Here is a 27,967-nt window from a genome sequence, read left to right on the forward strand (position 1 = left end):
GTTTTATCCCGATCTAACCGACTCGAACCACCCGACTACCACCCCCCTTGAAGTATTTTGTCACCAAGAAATTCACACAATCGCACGTACCTTTCCCACCTTCTCGTCTCTAGTAGGGGAGTATTAATACGAGTAACAGGAGGGAGAAAGGAAGAGCAGAAGAGAGGAATCGGGTTTTTCCCAATTGCAAAGTCTTTTTATACTTTCACCATCAAATCACTATCAAATAACTACATAATCTAATTCCTTCTCTTTTAGGGTATTAATCAAAGGTAATAATCAAACCCCACCTAATAATATTCAACCAATTTTGTGCTTGTTTATGTGTTTTTTTGATTGATATTGTTGAATGTAATTCTGGGTTTTGTTTAATTTAAGTTAATTTAGGGTTTTGAAGAAAAAAAGGAAGCAACTTTGAGGATGTTTTTTTCTGGGGATCCGTCTACGAGGAAAAGGGTTGATTTGGGTGGTCGGAGTTCTAAGGAAAGAGATAGACAGAAGCTTTTGGAGCAAACTAGGTTGGAGCGAAATCGTCGTCTTTTTCACCGGCTTCAGAATTCTTCTGCTACTAAAATTCAGGTCCATTTTGATGTTTTTTACCCTTTTATTTGATTGGTATTTTGTTTTGGAGTAAATTATTGAGATTTGAGGAAGTTTGACGGGTTACTTAGTTTACATGGGTTTAATTGGGATCAGTGTAGTGGTAAACTGTTAGTTGATGGATGAGAATGGCGGTACGAGTAGGTTAAGGTATTATAATTGATAATATGTGATTAAGAGGTAAAATGCTATATCGAGGATTCAGAACTCAGAAGCCCTATAGTTTGCGTCTTTATGCAGTGATTGTATGATACTTCGTCCATTCATCTCATTTCCATACATTTGTTCAATATATGCAAGGAATATTTTAATCAAACGTATGAAAATGAAATGAGTAGAGGGAGTAGTTAGGAGCTTGGATGAGTTTAATGTTGAAGCAAAGTAATGTTCTCAGTTCCAGTCAAGATGTCAACATTTAAATCGCTCTTGTTGGTTCCTTTACACAAGAAAGATCAAAAGTTTTTAGGCCTGATAAATGTATTATTTAAGCGGATGTCCCTTTCATTCTAGCAAATCTTGATTAGGAATTATCTCCTCTGCCATCCGTAAAAACTATGATGATAATTGATAATATAGAGGCGGCATAGGATTCGGACTGGTACCAGTTGAAAGTCCAATTTCTCTGCTTCTGAGGACACCTTAAATTTTCAAATAAAAATGTTAACTTCAAAAAACATTCTGTCGATGTATACTACTGATTTATTACCCATATTTCAGTTACCTGGATAACTTTTCCGCCTAATTATTTCAGTTACCATGTTACCTGGAATCCTGGATAACTTTTCCGCCTAATTATTTCAGTTGCCTGATCTTCGTTTCTTGATTAATTGCAGAAATGCTTCAGAGCCTGGAGGGCTGTGCAAATTGAACACCAAAAGGTTCGTGAGCAATTTTTCAGTACATACGGGAGCCGCTGTGAGAATGTTGACAGGTAAAAATGATTTTCAGCTACGACTCATGGCTTCTCTTGATCAAATTTCCTTCCTACTGGCATCTCCTTGCTAAGTTTATCATTGTACAATAGACATGTTCTTCTGTCTTGTTGACAGTCTCAATCATCCAAATATGTAATGATTATATAATATTTAATCGTCTTTTTTATGTATCATGTAAACTTTCTTCTCCAGACATTGCTTTAGCCCAACATCAAAATATCTTCGTGAGCTACTGTTCTTCTTCAGTCCGAAAAATGAGAAGGACTTATTCACACTTTTGGAGACTTGTCGGCTACTTTTGCAGTATACTCAAGATACTGGTAATTATTTCATTCCTTCTCAGTTCTTTATTCAGTTCAATTATATTAGTTGCTACAGTTGCTACTGTGGTCTGTTACTGTATTAAGTTGTTCTTGGTTTCATAAATGTTGGTTATCTGGCGTTACTTATTAAAGTCCCCCATCTTTATGAGAGTTTACGTGCATTATAGGTTATTTGAGCTACAGCTAATTATGTGTCGATAAAAAAAAAGCTTGAAGTAGGCTAACCGCTAACCTAGCTGCGCCTTCTGCTTCTGCGGGACAATTTACTGAAGGGCTTTTTCTCCATGAACTGTCCTGCAGTAGTCTGTCAGTGTGGAATATCATCTGACAGTACTCTCTTAAACATCTCTTGAAAAATCTTATTCAAACTAGGGATTGGTGTCAATTGGTTTAACTTGAGTATGATAAAAGGTGAATATTATTCTGAAGTTTGTGAGGGTTATTTTATCATCAATTACTAAAGATATATATGTTGGCAAATGTGTTTGGAGTTGGGTCAACGAGAATATTGGTTCTACTTCTGCTCCTTCCGTCCCATCTATATTTTCCCAATGGTTCCTCTCATTGTACAATAGATCAAACATGATGATATGAAAAAAATTTCTGATACATCTAACATGAAAAATTCAACACAATGTTTCCACATATCTTTGGAGAAATTGATAGTCAACATTGATTTTGGCTGACCACCCAAAGTCAATGGAGGTAATAAGCTTGGGATAAATATAGTATAATCTTGGGTGGTCTATGTTTTGAAGTATGTGAGCTTCGTGTGGCGGCCTGGATGAGTTTCCAAATCACTAAATTAGTGAGTATGTCCAGTTTGTCCTCTGAAAATTTCCGGGAAAGTTATGTTATCATAAGTGCCTTATGACCAGTGGATGGTGGGCTGGATAGAGATTATTTCCCCCCAAACTTACGGTAATCTGACATCTGAATGGGCGTAATTTAAGGTGTCTGATTTACTTGGATTTTGATCTTCTATATTTTTTTTTGGTAATGGACTTTTCTTATTCATTACTACTGTTGTTGATGAAGCTAATGGTTATGTGTCAACATCTGCAGGGGATGCCATTGCCTTGTTTGCGGGCATGGACTATTTTTCTAATCGTGGTTTGGTTAACTATAGGGTGAAGCAGCTAACTTATGCATGTATCCGTGCTGTTCATGCTTATAGGTTTGTACTGGATTTATTTTAATGTTTCAGGGCTTACACGTTCTGTATGAAATTTATGCTGCTAATATACTATAGAAAATCTTGTTGTGAAGAATGTGCATGATGTACTGTGATGTGAGTTCCATTGTAAGGAAAGGAAACTAGGTTCATTTCCTTGATAGGATTATCCCATCTCCTCCTTGCTGATGATGGAGGGAAGTGAAAACTATCAAATTTTTAAACCACCTATAAAGAACATGGTTATTAGTGTCCAAAATTGGCCATGAATCTGTATTTCACTCTACGACCCCATCCTTGTGAGGATGAAAAAAAAAATGTTTCTTAGACAAGTATATATGGAATGGATAAATTATTTTAGCAAATACCTAGTTTGTATCCTGTTGTTTTGTTGGGTCAGTCTCAATTCCCTATGTTTGGTTGAAGCTCCGTTTGGAAAAGGGCAACGGTTATGTTATTATGTGTGTAAATGGCTTTCTATTAGAGGCAATGATAGTTTGTGATTTTGTCAACCGTGGCAACATGCATAGTGGATAAGTCTCGTCTCTTCTTATGTGATTGGATAGTCCGAGAAATGGAAAAATTGGTAGCGTGTGCAAGGCATGCGTTCTTTGGTGTTTTTTAAGCTCGTGAGGGCGATGATTGTGTATCTGATGGAAGCTATGGAACACAAAATGATCATGATTCTCGTATGCGCAAAACACATTGCACCAAGATTCTGAACTTAGTTGTCAAAAAAAAAAAGATTCTGAATTTGGGGAGGATAAGTTGAATGACTCATCATCAAGGGTTGTTGGAGACAATCATAATATGAAGTAATTGCACGCATGAGGTACAAAGATTTATAGAAGTTGGGAAGCCTCACTGCAGGAGTGAAGTGAGCTTCGTAATCTATTCTCGTTGTGGCATGAGACTGTGCTTGAGCTTCTTTCTGAAGCATGAACTTCTTAGTTTTGTATGCGGAGTGTCACCTGTGCCCAGACTGTTAACCCTTGACACCTGGATATAGTTTGAGAGATCATAAATTGAAGGAAGTACAATTTTTTATCAGGAAATATAAACAACAGGAAGAACAAAGTGCTTGTAGTTGCTCTTCTCTCAGAAGCTTATACATGTTATTTCTCATAATTTTCATCAGCAATGGCCACACATTCTCCTGCCTTAAATTGTCTGGAAGACAGTATGTTAGTAACTATTATCCATGTTAACAGGCTACATTCATATGCTTCTTTCCGAAAAAGTAGGAGCTTTATGGTTTTCCATTTTTGTGGACTTGTCTGTTTCGGGTACTAACCCAACGTTTAGTTGGTCAACACTCGACTCGAGGGAGTGAAAACTGCGTCTTTGCAACCAGTGGCTAGAGAGTGAAGGCCCTTTTTGTTGAAGAAAATTATTGCCTGCAATTTTATGATTAATTTGGTGCCAATAACATGTCTTTTGCTTGAACAATGAAAAAATCCATGATGAAACATGGAAAGCACATTAACAAAGGGAGGCATGAATGCCTGTTGTTGTCAAAGAATCAGAGAGCCAGCTTCAAACTGTATTCTCAATCCTTACATCTCTGTAACTGGCCTACGTGTAAGGAGGTGATGAGCAATGTTCTAGTGTAACCAAAGATGAATTCAATCATGATTATCTTAGTCTCCTTTAAATTTATCTCATTATTGTTCAAAATAAAAGATATGATCCGAGGTTTATGTCCGTTGTTGCTTTTGTCTTCGTTATCTTTTATTGTTACTCAAGTCAACAATGCCCATCCATTTGCAAACTAGTACAGATCTTTAAATCCGATTTGTTTTCTTTCTACACCACAAGGGTTTTGTTTTTGACATTAAATTCAACTGGTGAACTCTCTTATTTGTTAATAATTAATTTTGAGAATATCTTCCTAATTGCTGATATCCTTACTATCCTCTTTATTTCTTATAATTGCAGAAATCAGGTTAAAAAGTTACCTTATTGGTCTCAATCCAGTTCACACCTTTCAAAAGTTCTACTGGAAGCTGTGATCAAGTTAATTGACCCCAATATCCCGTGGAGTTGTGAAATAGTTCAGTACATTTTGAAAAGAGATGCCTTTACCTTGCTCAGAGAGATAACACTTGATGCCGAGGTATATGTTATTACAACTTTCATGGTATTTATTTCAGCTTAATTTATGCCTTATAGCCAACATCTAGTGGCTCTGACATGTAACCAACAATGCTTAGGGAAACTGGATCATTTCTTGTTTTCAAAAAGCTTTATTAGCTGCTCATTAGATTTTGCTTTCTCTTTTGTATTGCACTTTTATTGATCTGTAGTCTGTTCCTTACTGCATTATGCATGTGTTAAACTGTTAATTATTTTATGAGATGATCTTAAAATGATTTGTTGTGAAACCACCTTTTTCGTGGCTCCTTGCATGTTTTTGGTACCCTGTGGCCCTGTCCTGCCAGCAATAAAACCTTTTATTTAGTAATATTGTAACGTTAATGACCATTTCACGAGTGGACTATTTTATATCATTTGTAAGTCGTAACCCATCTTTTGACTTTTAGTAAACCTTTTACTTTATTTAGTGAAAGAGTTTCATGTTATTCTTCAAACTTTTGTTTTTACTTCTATTTCCAAAATCATTGTTATTAATTTGTATTTAAATCTAAAACCAAGTTTTTGATTTTTGTACCTATATGTTTAGCTTGATCTTTGTATTATGTTTCACTTCTCATTCGGTTTTCACTTTTCTCTTTCTATCTCTTTGCGTTTTGAGGTGTGTGATCACTTAGCAACTGTTCTAAAGGATGACTCATGTCAGCCGACCCCTAACCAATTTGGGATTAAGGTTCTGATGTCATTGCATATTGTCTTGTGCGACCTTGGTACACCTTGATCCTCCTGCATTATTGACCCTTAATAATTGTATCTTTTGGTGATAACCACCTAATAGCATTAAATAGCAGCTGCGACGCTGTATTGTAACAGAAAGTTGTGGCAGGTACCAATATTTTATGAAGAAAAACCTTAACTTTTGTTGTTTAAGCAGGCAGTGATATTTTATAGAGAAAACCTGCTATTGTTGCTAATAGGTCATAGCTATATCTGTCACAGTAGAAGGGTTTAAGGAAATTGTACACTATTATATTCTAATTGTTTTTTCACGCTTTTCAAAATCTCTTCACATGTATCAAATAACGTTGCTAGGAGTAGAGGGAGACCAAAACAGACATGGTTGAGAGTGATACATCACGATATGAGATTTCTCGGTCTTGATGAGGGAATGGTGACGAAGAGGGCACAATGGAGGGCAATGATACATGTTGATTTTTAGTATTTGACGTTATTTGATATATTCAATGTTTTTATTTAATTTTTAAAATTTATTTGTTCTTTTCGGATTTATTACACATTTTTACCCACAACTTTCTTATATATGGTTCACTTTTAAGATATTCCGGACCCTTAAGTTTTACTTCGATTTTCAAAATCGTTTTGATCTTTATTCTCGATTTAAATTCGAAGTTTTTATAAAAGAAATCCGGACTTCGATTTTAAAACCTATAAGTTTACCCGACTTTTGTGTTATGTTTCACCCCCATTTTGTTTTTTACCTTTTCTTTTCTATGTTTCGCATTTTTGAGGTGTGCGTTCACCCATGGACGGTTCTAAATGATGATTCATGTCAGCTGATCCCAAATCATTTTGGGATGAAGGCTCTGATGTTGTTGTTGTTCAAAATCTCGTCACATATTTTGAAAAACAATCTATTAGAATGGAGAGATACCGTTTTCGTTGATTGAGAAAGTACAGGTCTTAGTTGTACGTACTTTGCTTGTTAGGGATTGGGCTGGCTACATTATGCCCCTGGGCTCTGGGTTGAACATGATCCCTTGTTAATTTCATGTGAGTGATATCTTTGGTATACTTCCAGAATCCGGATGAGCTGTACATGTGAGTGATATCTATGGTATTCTTCTGGACGAGCTATACAAAATGCTTTGTTGATTATTTTTCTCACTTTCACAAATGTCTTAGTTAAACAGAAGATATTAGATATCTCGCTTATTTGTAGGGCTGCCTTCTTTAACTTCCTTATTTTTTAAACTTTAAACTGCTAAACAAACATATCTAGTTGTTTTCATGTATGTACTTACGTGAAACATGTTTGAGTTAATCATTGTGGTTTATGCTATGAAGGAAAGTTTGAAGACTCAGAATATGATTGATGTTTCTTCTTTAGAGCATGTGCTCATGCTGATCATACCACATGATGGCAAGAGGCCATGTGTGTGTCAGAATGCTGATCAATGGTGGAGCTTTGTATCACAAATTCTGACGATTCCTTTCCTGTGGCCTATTTTTCCTCGCCTTAAAGAGGTTGGTTCCTTGATGGTATATCTGATCTATATTCTTTAAATGACAGAGTCAATTAGAAGGTCATTGTTATGACTTATGATCCAATCTGTCTGATAACATATATCCTGAATGGAGTTTCGTGGGGGTGATGAGCTGTTTTTCTTTCTTACAATCCTGTTTAGGTCAACAAAAGCTTTTTACTTATGGAAGTAATGCCTATTTCACCCCGATTCAGTTTTAAGTATCGGATGCGATATGGTGCCCAGCATCAGGCATGGCTATTTGTTTGAAAAACTTTTCATGTTTCTTGCCTAAAATAAAGCATCAAAGTATTCTGTCATGTCAGAAGTAAGAGCTTATCTGTCACGGTTACATTATGGCAGTTAAGAAGGATAAAAGTATCTTAATTATTAACAAATGGTCTAAAAATCTATTACTTACTCTGAAATGTCAGCAAAGACACTCCTATAGACTACAAAAGAGGGACGAAGGGAGATGTTTATTAAAATCAAACAACGTATGCCTTTTGGCATCCTTATCACAGTCTAGACAAGCTATGCTTTTCACCGACAATTTATGTTGGAAAGTCTTTTAGACCTTTGTTTCAGCGCATGTGGATTTTTCTGCCCCAAAATTCGGCACCTTTTGTTCCTGGCAAAGCTATTTCTTTCCCGAATCCTTTGACATTTGAATGACAAGAAGTTCCAACATATAGTATCTACCTTACTTGCTGCTTTTGTTTGTCCGCTACTTGTAATTGTTGCTGGGATTTTGTGCTTTCCAGACCTTGGCTAGACAGCAGCTTTGTGAGCATTATGTGCACCAGATGTCATTGCATATTCAGTGTCATGATAATGTTCTGCCCAAGGATGTCTCAAATGAGTATCCAAGTTATGCCTGTCTTCTTGGAAACCTGTTGGAAGCTGCTGCTGGTGGCCTGTCTGACGTTGACAGCTCTTTTGAGATGGTAATGACATAAAACGTAATTGTTATTATCATTCTTTTAGTATCATTCCTGTTTGCAGTTTGCGCCTTCTTTTCTCCAGCACGAATGATTGGTGTTTCGGATTTTACATGTGTATGCTTTTTAATCTTATCTAGTATCAGTATCTCTCATATAAGGCAGGGCATCATGATAAACTAGTAATGAGATTGATCCATATTTTTAATAAACGCAGTAGCTATTCTTTGAATTGGTGCATTAATGGGTAGGGTTAATTTAAATAGTTATATGGGTTGGTCCCAACTTTATAGATTTAACATCAAGCCGCCTTTCAAGAGGCTAAAGAATCTATCTTATGTGGTGGCACTTGTGAGTTTGAAATACTTTTATGTTACGCCATGTTTACTCAGACTTGCCAACTCGGGGTCGAGTGTTTGGCCCTTTGTTTTAACAATTTAACCAGTATATGGATATAGAATCATTAATATTAACGGTGACCTAGTTTGCATATGGAAGGAAAAATAATCCACAAAGGTGCAACAGGCTTAATGTACCGTTTCACTTTTATAGATTACCAAGCTCCATGTACAAAATGGAAATTTAAAATTCTCCTCTTTATTTTAACTGGACTATTGCGTATTTGCTTCTCTCATGGCTCTCTCCTCTTTTTTCTTCTTCAAAGTGTTTCATTGTCACATACTCACATTCACTTACTTGATTTTTCTCTCTTCGCGGTCTTAGTTAATACCGTTCAAATCCAATTTAAGGATATTTGTCGAGTGTTAATGTTGTGCCTGATTTGGCCTACCATACGTTTTACGGACTACCATACACGTTACCCATGGTTCATTCTTCTCTTTTGTTTTATGTTCTTTTTTTTTTTTGCTAATTTTTTTAAAAAAATTTCAGGCTGTTGATTTAACAACTGTGGCAACATCTTTATTGGAGATGCTCCCTCCTTTAAAATCACCCAATAAAGAAACTAAAGAGAGTATGTTTCTTACCCGTTTTCAAGTTTTTGTTTTGCATTAGGAGATGGGATGTTCCTCTTCTTGGCACCTGTCATTTTACTCCTTTTCAAGTGGCAGGCGCACTTTCCAGTATGCCTTGTTTATATTGATGGTTTCTTAACGCTAAATGTTGTTCTGAACTTGAGATCAGACTCTACAATGGAGGACGAGGAGATGATTCCCGTGGAACAAAATGGAAGTATTTTATGTGAAGCTTTGGAAACTCAGATAGCTAATGCAATTAATTCGCGGTTTCTTCTTCAACTGGTAAGCTTTTACCTTGTGGTTTCTTTTCTTTACATGGTTATGGACATTTCCAAATGTATTCCCAAATGAATTTGTGATCTGAGTATCCTTGAACAGACGAATGCTTTATTTGGAGGAATAGCTTCTTTTAATGCCATGGAGGACAGTCCTAATGAAAGAGAAGTGATAGCGATAGGAGCTGCATGTGCGTTTCTGCATGTTACATTCAACACTTTGCCCCTCGAACGCATGATGACAATCCTGGCATACAGGACTACACTTGTTCCAGTTCTCTGGAATTTTATGAAGCGGTCCCACGAGACTCAGAATTGGGCAATGCTAGCGGAACGATCCAGTTACCTGCCAGAAGGTGCTCCTGGCTGGTTGTTGCCTTTGGCTGTGTTCTGCCCTATATATAAGTAAGTTTCTTTTTCTCTATCTTTTAAACAGGAAAGATCATTTATCTTGGTTTTGTCTATATTGAGGGGCGTTTATAGACACAGAGGTATTGGAAAGGAATCAAGAAAGGGATACTCGGGGAACAGAAAGGGATAACCCTTAATTCCCTTATCTGTTTGTTTGAAGTGAAAGGGAGTAACAAAATACCCTCCAAAACCACCAACCACCATTCCCCCTAATACCATGGGACACCATGTCACCGACGACATCCCAACCCTCTTCGATATCCCCACCGAACCTCCCCCTACCCCGTAGCCTGAAACCACCACTCCTGCCTCACCTGCGAAACACCTGGTTGCCGGCAGCTCCCCACCCCCGTTGAAACCCGTGCCCCCATCTCCGAAATCGCTGCCCCCACCCAAGAAATTCCTTCTGATTATTCGGTAAAAAGGACTGATGTTTTCCGTTTAAAAAAAAAGCCAAGAACTGAATTTGACTTAACAGAAAACTCGATTTAGATTTAATTAGTCAATCATCCCTTCTCTCTCCCCACCCGGGTAGCTTCCTCTCCTTCCTCCTCCACTCGACAGCCTTCTCCCCTCCTCAAACATATCTTTCCACCCCCCCCCCCCCCCCCAATCGTATCTCCCCTCCGCCCTTACCTCACTAAACCTAACCTCACTCTTCCCTCACCTCTTCTTTCCCTACCTCAAACCACACCCTCTTTCTTTCCCCTTCCCTTACTTTGACTTGCCATATCTCCCATATAGGCAGCGATTTTCGAGTCCAGTTGTGATGGTGGGAGGGATGGTTGACGTTGGTAGCCGGTGAAGAATGGCTGAAGGCGGTGTCTAGGGAGGCTGGTGGGAGGAGAGAGTAAAAGGGAGGGTTAGGGTTAATGGCTAATACTTTTAATAATAAGATGCTAAGTGGTTAATTATAATAATTATAAAATCTTAAAAGAAAGCAAAGATATCGTTTACTGTCAAGTCAAGACGAAATCTTGATTAGCTCTGATGGAAAAGTCAGTTTGGTATCTTTAGACAAACACGTACTCAGTTATTAGGTACCTTTGGGCAAAAAAATAAAAAAATTAAAACATTTGGTATCAGATTTGCTGACGGCGCAACTTTTAGGCATCTTCTAACAATAAAACCATTTAAAATAGTCGGAACTTGAAATAGATTTGTTCTTGTGTTTCATCTGCCTTTCTTTTATTATCCAGTTTCTTCTTCTTCTTTTTTTTTTTTTTTATTTTTTTTTTTTTGCAATGGACTCATTTTTATTTGCTGTGGTTGACAGACACATGCTTACGATTGTTGATAATGAAGAGTTTTATGAGCAGGAGAAACCTTTAGCTTTGAAGGATATTAGAGGCTTAATTGTTATTCTCCGACAGGTTACAACTGTATTTATATTTGCGTGGTTCTTTTTTATTTCTTTCGTATATTATAGGCTGTGCATTAACTGCGAGCATTAGGACCGCTCTCTATATGGCCCTGCTTTATGAATTTATCGTCTTTCTCGTGTTTACTCTTTCCACCTTCCTATATACTGATGTTTATCTTATGCTAAATTAAGTCAGATAACCATCTCTATTCACCAAAGTTCCCTCACAGTATTTCCCATTAATTGGTTTGTCTACGCGTTGAGACTCCATTTACGAAACATCTGTCCATGTATTCAAGGCCTTGCACCTTTCTGTTGGTTGACATGAGATGAAAATAATTTTCCATCATCGCAATTTTATAGCATTCATTTGGCTTAGGTGGTCAAATGATATCGCCTTTGATCAATATTTTCTTCTAATGTACATTAGTTTTGTAATTTTTTAAAATGATAATATGAAAGTTGTTGCTTTGATATATCAAGCATGACACAATGTATTTCTGCACGTATTTGGATAAAAAATTAATCAAATAGGAGCAATTAATTTGAGATGAGGTAGTACATGATATGATATCGTTTTGTACATGTGTATATCTCCCTTGGTGTCCCATAATTAATATTATATCTTACATATAAAAACAACTATACATGATATAAACTTTGCTACTGATAATATTCTTAAATTTTATCTCGTCGGGCCTACCTTGAAACCTTGACTCATGTTATGATTTATTTTATTTTAATAATTCAGGCTCTGTGGCAGCTGCTGTGGGTGAATCCCGTGAGTCCGTCGAACATGGCCAAATTTTCTTCTGAGAGCTCGGCATATAAGAAGCAGCCATTAGAGTTTCTCCAGTACAGGGTCAGTGTAGTTACGGCGGAGCTTCTCACTCAAGTATGTAGACACTTTACAGTACGAAATTTGGTTATTGACTTTTCTTTGAATACTGCTTGCGATTGATGAGTTTGCTGCTAATCTGACAAGATACTTCTGGAACACTTAAATCATAAGCCTGAAGGGAATTTCACACGCATTTTCGTAAAAATTTTACGTTTGTCGTTATAGTGAGCCACTAACATCTCCTTGAAGCCTTGGCTAGTGTTCCCTTGCTGCTTTTTAGTCACTGTAGCTGTCAATGTTGCATATCATTTTTCTTCATTTTGTTGCTGGATATTGAATTTATTGTGTTTGGACTTTGGAGACTCGAGTGAGTAAAGCAGAGTCCTTGTGATTGTATCATACTCCTACTTCGAAAGGCTCAACATTTAAAAAAAAAAATTACTCAGGAAAACAATAATAATGCAATTTAAAGTGCAAGTAGGGCACATGGTAGTGTTTTTACAAAAAACTTAAACAAGGAAAACCTTGAAAAATGGAAACAAGCTTGAATGTAGGACACTTGGTTGACGGCAATATTGTCTTTTTTATGCCAAGTGGTTAACCCAAAGGGAAATGGCAAGTCTTTATGAATCAGCCCAAAGAGAATTTTCTCAGTCTTTCTTAAGCAGAGGGAGTATATGGTTGATGTGTCTTGGAAATTTTTAGTTTGTCTGGGCCTTTAGGGGATCCTCTGTTGCACAAAAATCTAGTTACGCGTTATTCATGTTCAGAGAGATTGTTTTCTACTTCCAAGCGTACAGTATTGTTTCGGACAATAGTCCAGGTTGTTTATTCGGGGTTTAGCTTGTGACGGTGTATACGCTTCATATTTTTTTTTCCCTGACTAGTTATTTTAGAAGGAATGACAAGAAACAATGTGTGGGATTAGTTGACCCTTGAGAGGATTTGCAAGATTTGAAATGCTCTTAGCCAATTTCCAACCCGGCAACCTCAGACGAGTAGTTTTCACCAACAATGGAAATCATATGAATTGCTCCCTCCTTTTCACTATATTCTTATCTTTTGCTTTTTTAGCGTCAAAGGTAAATGCATTATATGAAAATCATATTATGATCTATAAATATTGCATTAGTTACCAAAAAATCTTTCACAGAATTATATATGTATTGAAGAAAGGCAAATTATAAATGTAAAAAATATGGTCAAATTGTCATTTGGAGACCACAAATTTCAACCAGGTAGATTATAGTGAAAAAGAGACAGTATGTTTCAAAGACTATCATAGAGAGATGTTCCTAACGTGATTTGACAAAATATCACGGCCACGCGATCTTCAAGGGACACACGTTTTGCTAACTAAGGAAGCAAGATATATTCGAGTACCAGTTTCACTGTTCAGTTTTTGTAATTGCAGTTGCAAGATTGGAACAACCGAAGGCAGTTTGCGTCCCCAACTGACTTTCATGCAGATGGTGTAAATGAAGCCTTTATTTCTCAGGTACTTTTTGCCTTTCAGTAAACTAAAATCCCCTTGATCTCCAGAAACGGGGCTGTGCCTAGTTTGATTCCTGTATTGTACCTCCTGCCAGGCTATGCTGGAGAACACCAGGGCAAGAGAAATAATCAAACAGGCTCCGTTCCTTTTGCCATTTACTACCAGGGTTAAGATATTTGCTGTAAGTTATTCTGGATTTTCACGCGTGTGAATTTCTGATATTACTGATTTGCTTAGTTTCTTTTTGGTTAACTTCCATGTCACTAATTGGAGGTAGTGTAACAAAAATGTAAGCTTTCATGCGAAACTGCAATTGGAACTGCAATACTTGGTCGGTGTTTTGCTAATTGATGTTCACGGCTTTATTGAGACTCCCCAGTTTCAGAAGTTGTGCTTTGATCATTTCTGTAAATTATTCGGGTTTACAAGTAATAGAGTACTCAAGACTGTAGGGTACTCCTTTGTTGTTTCCTTTCTCACCGACTATATTGTTAATTATTGAGTACATGAAACTATGAAATAGGTACAAAAATATCCCAGGTTTGAGGGACACGTGTAACTGAAAACTGGAACTAAGTAAATAACTGATTATTAATAACATAGATTGGTTAGTGAATGGTCACAATGATTAGGAAGTGTATTTGTAAGTGTGATGTGCAAGATGTAAAATTTGGAATAGCCTCCAATTAAGTACTATGTATGGCTTCTAAGGTTAGGTTGGGGCCTTGTTTCCGACCCGACACTTGATGAAATATGCATCCCACATCTACCAATTCAACATTCTCGTAAAGAAAGGCTTGCATGACAAGGGAGGGATTGGTCCTCAAAAGAAATAGCATGATTTTTGACAATTTTGTTACCGAGTCTGAGTAGCATAGCACAGAAGTACTCGGGGTGAATATTCTTATGTAATGTTAGAGATTAACTGATTTTAGTAACTGGTTCGTTTTACTACAGTATGTTAGTCTGCTGATCTCCATTGGACGTTTGTACAATATTTTACAGAATGAAAAATAGTCCTGTCTATTCATTTATTAGGTTAGTTTCTTTATTTACACAATTTAAATAATGCTTCAAGGAAGGATGGTTGGATTCAGTAGTGATATTTTGAAACATTGTCGAAGATTCATGCTGATTAGTGAAGCTCTATCGATTACAACAGGGTTCTATCTTCTTGGGATATTTAGCACTTTTGATTTTGCTGGGCTTTAAATACCCTATTATTTTCTCTGTTTGGGTTAAAAGATCTTTTTTCTGTTGAGGTATATGTTTATTTATGGGCGGCATTTATACACAGTATCTTTCTGTGTTTCAACAAGTGTTGTACTTTGATATCTTGTTTGTATGTCATTTCATCAGTCACAATTGGCTACAGCAAGGAAAAGAGATGGTTCTCATGGAGTGTTTACTAGGAATCGTCTCAAAATTCGGCGGGATCATATCTTGGAAGATGCTTTTGATCAATTAAACACTTTGTCAGAGGAGGATCTAAAAGGATCGGTAACTGTTTACATGCACCTTATAAGTTGTACTGTCTATCAACTAATAGCTTATTAGCTTTTCTTATAAACCTGTCCTATCGTTGCATCAAGAGACGGTACTTTTCTTAGGAGTAATTAATTCATAACTCCTACCTTTTCTACATGTGTTTTCCAAAACTCCTACCTATTCTAATCTTTTTCAGTATCGCTGCCTTTTTTATAACATGTTCTTCAAAATTTGCAAGTAGCACAATAGGGGGGGCCCGGGGGGGGGGGGGTGTGGGTTTGGTGTGTATCTGTTACTTTTATTCATATCCCGCTTTCTTCAACATTTTCTAATCCTCGTATTTTTCATTTTCTAGATTCGTGTAACATTCATCAATGAACTTGGGGTAGAGGAAGCTGGAATAGATGGCGGTGGAATATTCAAAGATTTCATGGAAAACATCACTCGAGCTGCTTTTGATATGCAATATGGATTGTTTAAGGTTGTCTTTCCTAGACTTCAGCTTTCTACTATAGAATCCCCAACATTTTTTGTTGCATGCATGATTTAGGAGCTCTCACATAAATGTTGCAAAGATTTCATGCATGATTTCTGACATGATAAATTGCTGAAAGACTCAGGAGCTCTCACATAAATGTTGCAAGATCATTCTTTTCAATATTACTATTCATTACTTCGGTTTTTGGGAATTTGTTTTTAACATGTTCTAAACCAAACACAGATTTTTCTGGTGTCTTAATTGCATGTTCTTTTTCTTTTAAGTATCGTTCTTGTCTGGCTGTTTCTTCATATCTCATTTGATTTCTGATTGTATGAAAGCAAGACTATTAGTTTGTTTAGTGGCCCCTGGCCAGTGATGATCTTTCAGTGAAACTTTAATGATTTCTTTTTTGCGTGCTTGCATTTAATTTTGCTTGCTTGGCATGGTGTGATGTATCTAGGAAACTGCTGACCATCTCCTCTACCCCAACCCGGGTTCAGGATTAGTCCATGAGCAGCATCTCCAGTACTTCCATTTTCTGGGAACAATTTTGGCAAAGGTAAAGTTTGCAACTTGAAGTTTTACAATGAAACTCTTAACTGATTTCTAAGTTTCAATGCACATATAGAAGTTTCTTGTGAAACCAGGCGTATAAGCTCTTTATATGATGTGTGTCCTTGTCTAATATGTATAGCTAGAGGGCATGACTAACATTTGATGCATCAAAGAATGGTTGAAACCATGGTTACCGTATTCGCTATGAATACGCCCTTACCTATTCGCGATTCGCTCTTATAAAATGTGTGTTGTTATATGTATTTTCAGTAAGCGACGAGACAGGGCATTTAACGATTCACGATTCGTTGGGTAATTGAGCGAATCCGGTAACCCTGGTTGAAAAAGTTTGGTTGGCATTTGCACTTCAGTTCTGACTGTTGCCACTTTTTTTTTTTTTTTTTTTTTTCCTTATTTGCTGCTTGGATGTTGAAAGGTGAACTGGACTAGAAAATCAATCGGAATTTCTCTCCATGCACATACATCATAACATAGCAAGAGTGCTATATTCCAACACAGTATATCTCTTTACTTTTGTAAGCCTACAAGTATCATATACATGAAATCTAATGGAGACCTTTTATAATGTGCTGCTCTACTCACGCGTCAATCAACCTGTGTGTCACAGTCCGCCATTGAAAATAAAACCTGATTAGAATGTCTTCGCCCAAAAAAGTGTAGGTTCTACATGCTATATAACATCTGTAAAGATTTCTCCATCGCAAACTCGCAAAGGTCCAACGAAATTCTCATACCTTCTGTAGAGTTCTTGTCTTCTATGTACCATGCATGTAAAGGCATAAGCTTTGGTGGATGTGCTACTGAATTTCTGTAAGAAATAATTACATGTGAACTAACCCCAAAATGCCAGTTGCTAAACACTAATATTATAATGTCCTATCAAACTGATAGTATTCATTTATTGGGTTGTCATCAAAGTTTCTCGCACGTGAAGAGTCTTCAGAGTTTCTCGAATGAGAATAAAATGTTTAGAAGTCTCTTTCATGTAGCTACTCTTCTGACGTTTTTGTAGTATATCATTGGAGTTTTTAGGTTGGTTGTCTTAGACAACGGTTTGGCTGCTCTCTCCTCATAGGTATTTTCTCAGAAAATCCATGTATACCTCTTTGTTGAGGCTGCAATTTTAAATGTGAAAAGTTGTTTGGCCGAAAGCAACATTTAGTGCATGATATCAAAACCTCTCTAAATGCCTCTTCTTAGAATTACAAGCCCAAATTCCAGAAGGTGATCTCTTGGAATGGCGGTGAAAGGTTCCAAAAAATGGTTCAACGTGATTGGGAGAATATGATGTGGAGTAAAGATAATCCTTAGTCACAAACTATTGAGGTCTTTTTCGAATGTAGTTACTTTATGGAAGGCTTGTCTAGTACTCTTGTTCTCTAGGGTTCGGTTTGTTAGGAATCTATGGTTGCTCCTAGAACCTGCCTTTACTTGCATGACTCTCTCTTAGATAAGATTCCCACTATATATATGGGGCAAAAGACAGAAATTCCTCTGTATGAATCTGTCTTTGGCAGCTAGTTGCCTTTTTTTCTGGTATTTGCACCTCTCTTGTTTAGGATAGTTTTGGTTGAAGTATCATGTTTCAAAGACGGCTATTGTGTCTTGGAAAGGGTAAACAAGATATCTTTGATTATCAACATGTCGAAAACTGTATGTGATGGTGCATAAGAAACAGAAGAAATGAATAGATGTTTTGAGGGTACAATGTCTCTTCACAGCTTGAGGTTATGTCACCTTTGTCAGGCTATATATATTCGTTCCTCTTGGAAGAGGAGGATGAAAAATTGTTGGATTAGCGACATTGGAAGATGGTTTCATTAAATATTTGGTGTACTTGATATCACATCTAGAATTCCAATTCCTTTTTCGAAGTTGTCACGTAGTTGCAAATCTAGTGCTTCACTCACTCGAATTCGAATATTCCACTCGTTCGGATGCTTAAGAGCTTAAACATTTAGTTCTCGCTGTGTATACTGATGCTGCCTCCCCCCAGTGTCTTTTTCTACACAGAGACACCTATGTGTGTCCTTAACTGATGCCCTTTATTACTTACAAAAACTTAACAATCTCATCCGGTCTTGTTGTTCACTTTTTGGGTATTTGGTGTAGTTGCTGTCAAGTCTTTCACAAAATTGTTCCTTGTTGATATGCAGTATTGTTGATAGGCCTCAATCTCATGATGGTTCGAGGGCATATTTTTTTGTGTTCTCTTTATTATTTTTAAATTAGAGTCACCATCTGGATGTCTTTTTTTTTTTATAATTTATATAAACATCTTCACTTATAAAAAAAAAACTATACAGCTTCCTTTACTATTGATTAACACTCAAATGTTTGTTTGATTTCACTCTCTCGAGTCTAGCCTCTTCCTCAGTTGTCGACGGCCAGTGATTTCCTTGATTACGTAGGTTCTTTATACTGCTTTATTGTATGCTCTTATGTTGTCACAGGCAATGTTTGAAGGAATTCTTGTGGATATACCGTTTGCAACATTCTTCTTGAGCAAACTGAAACAAAAGTAAGGCCCTGACTGATCTTATTATTCTTTTGCATCAGATAAAAATTTCACCACTTTTTTTTTTAATCCTATTAGCTTTACTGACTGTAGAGTGTAGATGCATGTTGTTGCTGACAAGGTATAAAAATGCCCTCGTTATGTAATAGGATTCTCAGGGCTGCGTTACATAATTTCCCATTATGTAACACATCATAGAGAAACCCCTATTTGCGGTCGCATCAACCAATATTTCTTAATATATTGCGTTTGAGTCCCCGCTTTTATTTCTTAATATATTGCCTATAAGTCACCCTTTAATATATTGCCTTTAAGTCACCATACCAACCCATTATTTTTATGAAAAATGTGGACAAAAACACAAGGAAATACTCCTTATTCCAAGTAAACCTCCCCATTTCCCTTTTCGGCAAATTCAGGTTAGCTTCCCTATTTCCCTATTTGGTAAGTTTCGTATGGTCCAAATTTAACTGTATGTGGAGTAGTGTGTTTGTGTGGTCCATATTCACTCCAGCTTTACTTGGAATAGGAGGGAGTATGTATTTTTTGGCAACGGTGTCTAAATTTTTGTAGAAGAGGTTTTAAAGAGAAGATAGACGACAAATATGGAAAATGAACCCAACTTTCATTCTTTTGAAGTGAAGATTAATGCATTGTGTATATGCTTTTGTAATTACAACCACATTGGCTGCAACCCATGACATCCAGTACTGCATTGTGCTATACCACTTATTATATCATGGCTGGGTGCTTTTGCTCTAAAGCTACAGCTGAAGTTATGCAACTGCAGCATACAGCAGTGTAATAAAAAACTTCAATTTTATTCCTTGATGTTGCAGTTAGCCAATGTACAAGGGTAGGTGAGTGAAGTTTTCCCTTTAGTTTTTATCGGTGACCCCATCTCTAATCAATGCAAATTTTCATTTGTTTCAGGCATAACTATCTAAATGACTTGCCTTCACTTGATCCAGAGTTGTATAGACACCTTCTATTTTTAAAGGTACTGCATGTTGATCTTAGCTATTGTGATGTCCTGCTTCATCATGTTGCTAAGTATGATTATTAATATTTTTATCAATATTTTGATTCTTCTCAGAGATTGTGTTTTAATGTTTTTTCTTTTAGTTATACTTTTTTCTGGTTGTTCCCGCTCTCAGAATCCTTATATCTTGGATTTGAATTTTGTAATATAATGAAACAAAGCAAACCTGCTGATTAACTGTCTATACTTCTTATGCTATTAAGTATAAAGTATTCCCTCATTTCCACTCATTGTATACATTTGAGTTTTGCTCCTTGTTTAAGGAACACTGTTATTCAACATCCCACATTTGTCCCTAAATACCCTCAAACCTTAACACCAGCTCCCCACGACCACCCCTCTCCCCACCTACCACCCCTCTTCCCACTGCCAACTTGCATCATCACACGTGGACCTATCACCCGTGAAGTTGGTCGCAGGTGAACCCATATGACCCATTACCATTGGCAGCCGCCTTCCCTCCGCTGCTCCTCACCGGCCACCACCCTTCTCCTCCATCGACCTCTTTCTTCTTCTCCGCACTTGCCTTCTTCTCTGCTTTCTTCCCCATCTACCTGACGATGTCTACTCCTCGCACTGGAGCATTGTCTTGATTTGATATTCCACGCCACCCAAACCCTAACTCGTGGCGACTAGGTGAGAAGAGGAATGTTGTTGCATTTAACGCTGGTGTGGAGGAGGTTGATGTGCGACAATGGTGGTGGGGAAGAGAGGGAGGATGGTGTCAAAGAGCTGCTAGATGGGTGGTGATATGACGACGGTGGTGGTAGTTTGTGGGTGCCGATGTGCGACGATGGGTGGTACTTTAGTGGTCGTGGTTTAGGTTGAATGTTAATAGACGAGTAGGATGGTGGTGGCGGTTTGGCTGGTGATTGTGGTGGGTAGTGGGTTGTGTCGATGGTTCAGGTTCATAGCATCATACTGGTGGTGGATTGGTGTGAGATGGTTGTGGTGGGTGCTGGGTTGGTAGGGATATATAAGGTAAGAGAAGGGTATAGATTAAAGGGTAACACCTATAACTTACCAAATAAGGAAATTTATACAATTGAGTAGAAAAGCCCAAAATCTTATACGTATACAATTGAGTGGAAAGGAGGGAGTAGTAGTTAGTGAGGTTTAACTCAAGGATAGGCTATGTCTCTTTGTGCTTTTAAGTTTTAACTCAAGGATAAGGTTGCGTATAATAGTATATCCAATCTTTCCATTGTTATGGTGAATGGTGATAACAATTTTTTGGTGATAAGTACATGTTTGACCAAGGATAGTAACTCTATCAGTCAATATTATGTAAATATTGGTTGTGTTGATTCCTCCGCATACCCTAACAAAAAGGGCGAAACATGACCAACGTTCTCATATGTTTTCATTTCCCTCCAATCTTGTCTATGTACTTCTTTCTAGAACCCACTTCTGTACAGGAAGTAATGTTGAAGAAGTAAGGGTAAATCTATGTTATTGGTACTGGTAGGTATAATCGTGGACTATGTAAAACTAATGATGTTTGAAGTTCATTGGTTCTGAGAGCTTGTTTAATTGGAGGTTATTTCTTGGGCAAACGATAATAACATTTTGGTCGGAATGGATGTCTACAGTAATTTAAGCTCAATAGAAATCCCTTAGGTTTCCTTCAATTATAAGTTGCTCCATTATGACATATCAGGTGGGAAACAAGAAATGTGGTGTTGAAAATCAATGAACAAAAAAAATGTGTTTTCTGTGGTGAATTTCTATCTTGGAGGCATGGACATCAATGTGAGGGTATTTCAAGTAAAATTATGGACAAGTCTTATTTTCCATATTCCATTTTCCATTCTGTGCCATAGGCAGGTCGTGCTGAATATTGATATTCAACATCTATGATCCAAATGGCAATAATCTGGAAATGTGTGGCATTTGGAGATGACGTTAGTGGTTCTCGCCCTTCTGACGTAATGACTGAACAGTCATAAAAATTTGATGCCAAATGCCATGTCGTTCCAGATTTAGTCATATGCTTCTGACCCAAAATATTCTGTTTCCCCATGGATTCCCTTTGTCTGATTAATGAAGCTTTAAAAACATTTTGGTGCATAATTTGTATGTTTTGTTGCTTTTGCCGTGCTCTCTTCTTGAGGGCCACATCCCATCCAAAGGCTCTATCAAACTGATTTTATTGGTTAGTTTGTACAATTTGTCTGATTTAAACGTATTTTAATTCTTTTTTTTTTTTTTTTTGCAGCATTATCAAGGTGAAGTTTCAGGCTTGGAATTGTACTTTGTCATTGTAAATAACGAATATGGGGAGCAAACAGAAGAAGAGCTTCTTCCTGGAGGGAAGAATATGCGTGTTACAAATGAGAATGTGATTCCATTTATCCACCTGATAGCAAACCACCGTTTAAACTTTCAAGTAATGTCTTGCGAATTTTTATGTTTATGTTTAAGCCTCTTCTTCAACTTTATCGGTCTAGTTTAAAAAAAAAAAGTCATCACACTTATGAAAATTGAAAACTGTTACTGTCAGATACGGCAACAAAGTTCTCATTTTCTCCGAGGATTTCAGCAACTTATACTGAAGGAATGGATTGATATGTTTAATGAACACGAGCTCCAGGTACTGCTTTTTCTCGGAGACTAGTGTTTTCGTAACTCCCGCCTTTTTCCTTTATTTCTTGAGTAGATTATTCTCCTTTCTGATTTATTGTGGTGATTGTATTCAGAGTAGAAATTACGTTGTGTTCTTGCTTAATGTCGTGAAATGACTAGTTATTTTGCATGGTCAATTTGGTAGCTGTGATGCGAATAGCAGAGTCTCACTGAACTTTCTGCACTTAGTTATCGTAATTGAGTTGACACAATTATGGGTTCCATTTTCGTTACGAGTCTGGCTCTATGTAAGATTGTGTACATCCAACCCAGCCATCCGGCGCTCTTACTTCGTCATGTATACGACAGTACGACACATCAACATATAAGTGCATTTAGAAATTCAGTGGGTGAATGTCAAAATGAAACGTGGCAGTAAAAGCTAGTGTTGACCAGTGTGTCATGATTCACACAGCGCCACGGGTCAGGATACAGCTTTGAAAATAAACTTCACTGGCTTGGGGAATTTATGTTGCTCTGTATGTTAATGTAATAGAACTAGCTAATTTTAAGACTTGTTTTGTCAAGCCTTACCTTATGCATGTAATTTCACATAGTTGTAAATTTTTTTTTTTGCTTTCTGCCGCTGACATTGGAAACTTGACTTGCGTTGTTGGCTGGAATAATGACTTTGGTCGTGTTTGGCAAAAGAAAAGCCGGCGTATAAATAAATATTGCTTCTTATACTTTGAAAATGGAATGCAGAGTACATTTTAGGTAGTATCTGACCTCAAAATCGCTAATCTAATTGTATATATAGACTATTAATATGTGTTGGAATTTAGAACATAGTACTAAATATGGCCCAGTGTCATCGCATGCCGCATTGTATGGTGTTGAAGGTATTCTAAGGGGTCACAGAACTTATCTTTGCCTTGGTGTTTTGCGTTAATCTTTTCATTATTTTTGTTTTGTTAGTTACTTGAACAGTTGTACCCTTTTGCTGATGTCATACCCCTCTCATGTCAAACCTCTTTCTTCGTAAGTTACTGAATATTTTATGTGAGCCTTGTGCCTAATTATATTGGCTTTATTGGAAACAAATAAAGTTCCTCCCAGTTCCAGTGTTGCATATATCAGATTTAACGGCAGAAAATTTAAGTGAGAGCAGAATGAGTTCTGGATTAATTTTACTCTCCTTTCTCTACCAACTTTTTTTGCTTAAGGTGGCTGCATATATTTATTTATTTACTTGTTTTCTTGCCCGTTGTACAGATTCTAATATCAGGTTCACTTGATGGATTGGATATTGACAATTTGCGTTCTCATACCCAATACTCAGGCGGATATCATGCGGTAGGCTTCCTATGTTACACACTTACACCGCTCTTTTATGTTTGGAGAAGTTTCAGTATAGACAAATTATTTAATAACAAAAGAGCCTCAATCCCATAACGATTTGGAGTCGCCAACATTTGAAATGTCAATGATGAGTAAAATAAATAGAAGGTTGAAGAAATGTATAAATAAATGATTGAAAATAACTACCATTAAGAAAATAAAAGTAGAATCAAATCAAATGTTAAAATCTTCCAGAATGTCGGAAATGATGTTGAAAAGAGATTTGAAGGGGAAAAAAGGCGAGAATAGTTGGCAAAATAGAAAAGGCGTGAGAAAAATAAGCAGACGTATGCAGCCGCTGCTCCAATGCCCCATCATTGTTTGTCTTACTCAGGGTTACCGGATTCACTCCATATGGTTGCGAATTGCTTATCGATTCGCGATTCGTTTGCGTATCAGTACGCTAGGATTCGCTAATCAATTCAATATAATTCACGTATCGCTGAGTTTTAAAAGTAGGGGGACAAGGAAGAACACGTAAGAATGCCGACCAACTGTATCACATTCGTCAAGAAGATTCTCTAAATTTACATGTAGGACTTCAAAGCACATAAGTTTTTGCAGTGAAAAGCTACTTGTTCCAACTTCTAAGCATTGATATTGACCTGATTTTAGAACAAGATGAAGATGAAGAGTTCAAAGCATTTCGGGAAAAAAAAGAGATAGAGACGACGCTAAAAGTTTAAAGAAGATGAAAAGACTATTATTTTTTAAGAAATGAGATAGAAGAGGATGAAAAGCCACGTTTTCTAGAATTCTATCTTGAGACTTGAACAATAAAAACAATTTTTTAGTTGTTTTTTGTCATTGGTCTTTACCCTATAGTCTTCTGCAATTACATAATTTCCTATGGTATTAAGGGGGTGTTTGGTTGAGTGATTTGGAATGGAATGGATTGATTCCATTCAAGTGTTTGGTTGGGTTATTTTGGAATGTAGCTAGAATCCATCAAGTATCTAACTCCATTCCAACCCCCTAGAATCTCATTCCCTACCCTCTACCCAAGTTTCCAACTCCATTCTCCTCTTAAGTATAAAAGATTATCAACCAAACAACTATGAAGTGTATGGGTATCTAAACCCACACCTCCCAAGTATCAAACTCTAACCCATTCCATTCTACCCTTGTGAACCAAACGACCCCTTCAAAATTATTTAATAATATATCATCTCATTAAAAATCAAGCTTATTAATTCTTAGAGAACATTAAGATTAGGGGAAGAACGATTGATCAGAATCACGGCAGGGCTGCATTGTAAATTTTTAATGGTTGCAAGAAGCAGGGTGGTCGTCAGGGATGGCGGTGGGGCTGGTCTTCGGAGAATGGTCGAGAAGGTGAGAGGGTCTGGGTCTGCTTTTTGTTCTTTTTTTTTAAAAAAAAAATGAAGGGTATTAATGGAATAATAGGGTAAAATGTGCGGGAAATGGTAAAACGGTGTGTGGGATTTAGCAAATACGTAAGATTATTGTATTAGATAATATTAGGGAACATATCATTAGATAATATACAAGTTAGGATATTATCATCAAGAATATTCCTAATGATATTATCCTAACTAATATATTATCTAATGATAATATATTTTCTAATATATTCTCTAATACAATAATCCTAACTAATATATTATCTAATAATGATGATATATTTCTCAATATTCTTTAATACAATAATCCTAATATTAATCCTAATAAATATTACGAATTCACGTATTAGCGAATTGTGATCTTTGTAATATGCTCAGAGAATTGAATGCGCTAAATAGAGCGAATCACGAATTCGAATTGCGAATTCTTATCGTGCGTATCACGAATCAGGAGTTACCTGACTCTTACTTAGCCGTCTTTCCCATTTTCATGTCTATATGTCACACAACCTCTTTGTTTGACACATCAGCAATAATCATTTAAAAAAATTGTGCTAATCTCATAAGAGGGTGATATGCCGGAAGATAATGATAATGTGACACAAAATGAGAGAGTCGACCCTCATCAAAATGTGTTGATACATCACCTTTGAGAAGAGCAATATGCAATCAGACAATTACGCTCCTTCATGGCTCTCGTCTTCAGTTGCTTTTAAGATGATTTGTTTTTTCCTGCTCAGATAAATACAAAGCTAGATGTATTTGGTGGAAAATAACTTATTGATTGTGTTGACACTTGGCAGGAGCATTATGTTATCGAGATGTTCTGGGAAGTTCTCAAGAGTTTATCTCAGGAAAATCAGCGAAGATTTCTCAAGTGAGTAAAATTTCAGACGGCCTTGTGAAGTTAAGTTATGTCTGGTTGCCGAGTGGTCAAGATGTCGCTCAAAGCAACAAAAATAAAATGTTTTGAAATAAGTCTGTTCTACTTGTTTTTCTCTATGTTTTTTAAGTGGGTTCAAAAATGCATATTTTCGATTGCCGTAGAGAAAGTAACTATTTCATGAACATAAAAAAAATTGTCTGGAGTTTTTTTTTTTCAGAAAGAGTTCAAAAATGCATATTTTCCGATTAAAGTTCAGATTGCCGTAGTGAAAGTAACTACCGTATTTCGTAATAAACACAAAAAACACTTCAGTAATGTGTACGTACAACAATCCATCTTAGCCATCTTAGTCGACCTCAAATCATTTTTCGACCAAGGTTAATGTTGTACCTATTATGTTAATAAATTACGACAAGGGTTTCTAATAGTACAAGATCACTTGTAGATATCTCTAATATTGCTATCATATATATTCATATGCTTACCTACTTACCCCAGCCCTGTTATTTAGTTGCTGAAACGTTGCAATAACATTTTCCCCTACTGTGCCTCTCAGGTTTGTCACTGGATGCTCCCGTGGACCACTTCTGGGGTTTAAATCCCTAGAGCCTCAGTTTTGCATACAGAGGTATTGATTTTCTAGAAATGATCCATTTTTGTTTCTTCCGAGTTCCGATAGCTTATATGTCTTCTTTACTAAATTGTGGATTTACATGTCTTGTTTTGTTTGTTGTATAGAGCTGCTGGGAGTGCTTCAGAGGAAGCTCTTGAACGCTTGCCAACATCGGCAACTTGCATGAATCTTTTGAAACTTCCCCCATATAGAAGGTTTGCTTTTAACTTGAGTCTTATTCATAGCAACATGTATATTACGTAGGAGATTCACCAGATCCAGTTTCCCCTTTTTCTTATGCCTCAGCGATTTCGAATTGTTAAAAATCCATACGGGCTAAGCATTTTACTGACATGAACCATGGTATTATATATTGGCTCATTATGTCGGTGTTGTCGATATATATATATAGGCTGCAGAAGTTACCTGATAATTGACCGTATTTGACTGTTACATGACCGATACGATTCCCAATATGACATATAATTTATGCAAAAATAAGCTGCGATGGACCCAACATTGAACGCATCAACTTCACTGCATCATAGTACATATCGCGACCGTTTCCGTGTTTGTGTTTGATTCCACGATTTAATACCGTGAGTGAACGTGTCCTATTTCCCATAGGTTTGGTTGGAAAAGGTATAGCGCAATTAGAGACGAATACCAAATAAGTGATATGCACATCATAGAGTGGCATACATAGATTTAAGCAAATCCCTTCACAGAGAGTATGTACAACCAATTTCAAGAATCGCTGGGGTTGAGGGAATTTGGTAACCTCGATTAAAACCGGTTTAACTGTCTAAATCACAGTAGGCAGCTTTTCTTTGTGTTGCATACATAATAAAAGCCCTTGCATTTTTCATGTATTTTTTTTATATAAATTTTCACACGGAGTTATTCTTTTGATAAAATAGCAAGGAGCAATTGGAGACAAAGTTGTTGTATGCTATAAATTCAGAGGCTGGATTCGACCTAAGTTAATGAAGCATTATCTTGTGGAACATCATTGGCAAGTCGCATTGCTGAAGGGTAGGATGCTCTTCATCGATAATCAATACTTGAGTCGGAGTCGTAGCTGCCAGAGTGGATAGCCTGAGCATGTTCAGACGCTCATATTGAGGAATGCGGAAAGGGAAAACTGAACACATCTGGGAGTCTGGGACTACACGAGGAACCATTGTAGATATATGTATATCGCCAACTTGCCGATTTATGTACATGTAAATGTCTGAAATAGATTTCTATTAGTATATGAAGCATCCTTAAAATTGTATGATATGGTGCCTATTGCCTTGCACCACCTTCAAGCATTCTTCTCTTTTCAAAACTGGATT

General features: G+C 36.9%; 1 protein-coding gene across 2 annotated transcripts; it reads left to right on the forward strand.

The window, feature by feature from the left end:
• LOC141642437 (E3 ubiquitin-protein ligase UPL6) lies at positions 1–27,960 on the forward strand. Of its 2 annotated transcripts, none has more exons than XM_074451247.1 (27): positions 1–272; positions 388–579; positions 1,434–1,531; positions 1,728–1,855; positions 2,924–3,035; positions 4,971–5,148; positions 7,212–7,391; positions 8,155–8,337; positions 9,223–9,304; positions 9,475–9,590; positions 9,687–9,988; positions 11,271–11,367; positions 12,109–12,252; positions 13,613–13,696; positions 13,788–13,874; positions 15,053–15,193; positions 15,537–15,662; positions 16,123–16,221; positions 18,692–18,759; positions 19,690–19,756; positions 22,017–22,187; positions 22,302–22,391; positions 23,639–23,719; positions 25,932–26,005; positions 26,571–26,642; positions 26,753–26,842; positions 27,548–27,960. In XM_074451247.1, exons 2-27 carry the CDS (start codon positions 421–423, stop codon positions 27,612–27,614), a joined length of 3,096 nt encoding a protein of 1,031 aa, XP_074307348.1. In that variant the 5' UTR covers positions 1–272; positions 388–420; the 3' UTR covers positions 27,615–27,960. The 2 variants fall into 2 exon arrangements, with proteins under 2 accessions (XP_074307348.1, XP_074307347.1); XM_074451246.1 differs by having other exon boundaries at positions 6–272; positions 379–579.
• The last annotated feature ends 7 nt before the right edge of the window (positions 27,961–27,967 follow it).

Source organism: Silene latifolia, chromosome 2, assembly GCF_048544455.1.
Source record: "Silene latifolia isolate original U9 population chromosome 2, ASM4854445v1, whole genome shotgun sequence".
In the NCBI taxonomy this organism is placed as follows: Eukaryota; Viridiplantae; Streptophyta; class Magnoliopsida; order Caryophyllales; family Caryophyllaceae; genus Silene; species Silene latifolia.

Excerpts from the sequence above, each read along its gene's own strand:
- LOC141642437 (XM_074451247.1), top strand. The coding sequence starts at position 421 with ATGTTTTTTTCTGGGGATCCGTCTACGAGGAAAAGGGTTGATTTGGGT. Across the intron at positions 1,532-1,727 it reads CGCTGTGAGAATGTTGACAG|ACATTGCTTTAGCCCAACAT; the intron begins GTAAAAATGATT and ends TTTCTTCTCCAG. Across the intron at positions 12,253-13,612 it reads CGGCGGAGCTTCTCACTCAA|TTGCAAGATTGGAACAACCG; the intron begins GTATGTAGACAC and ends TTGTAATTGCAG.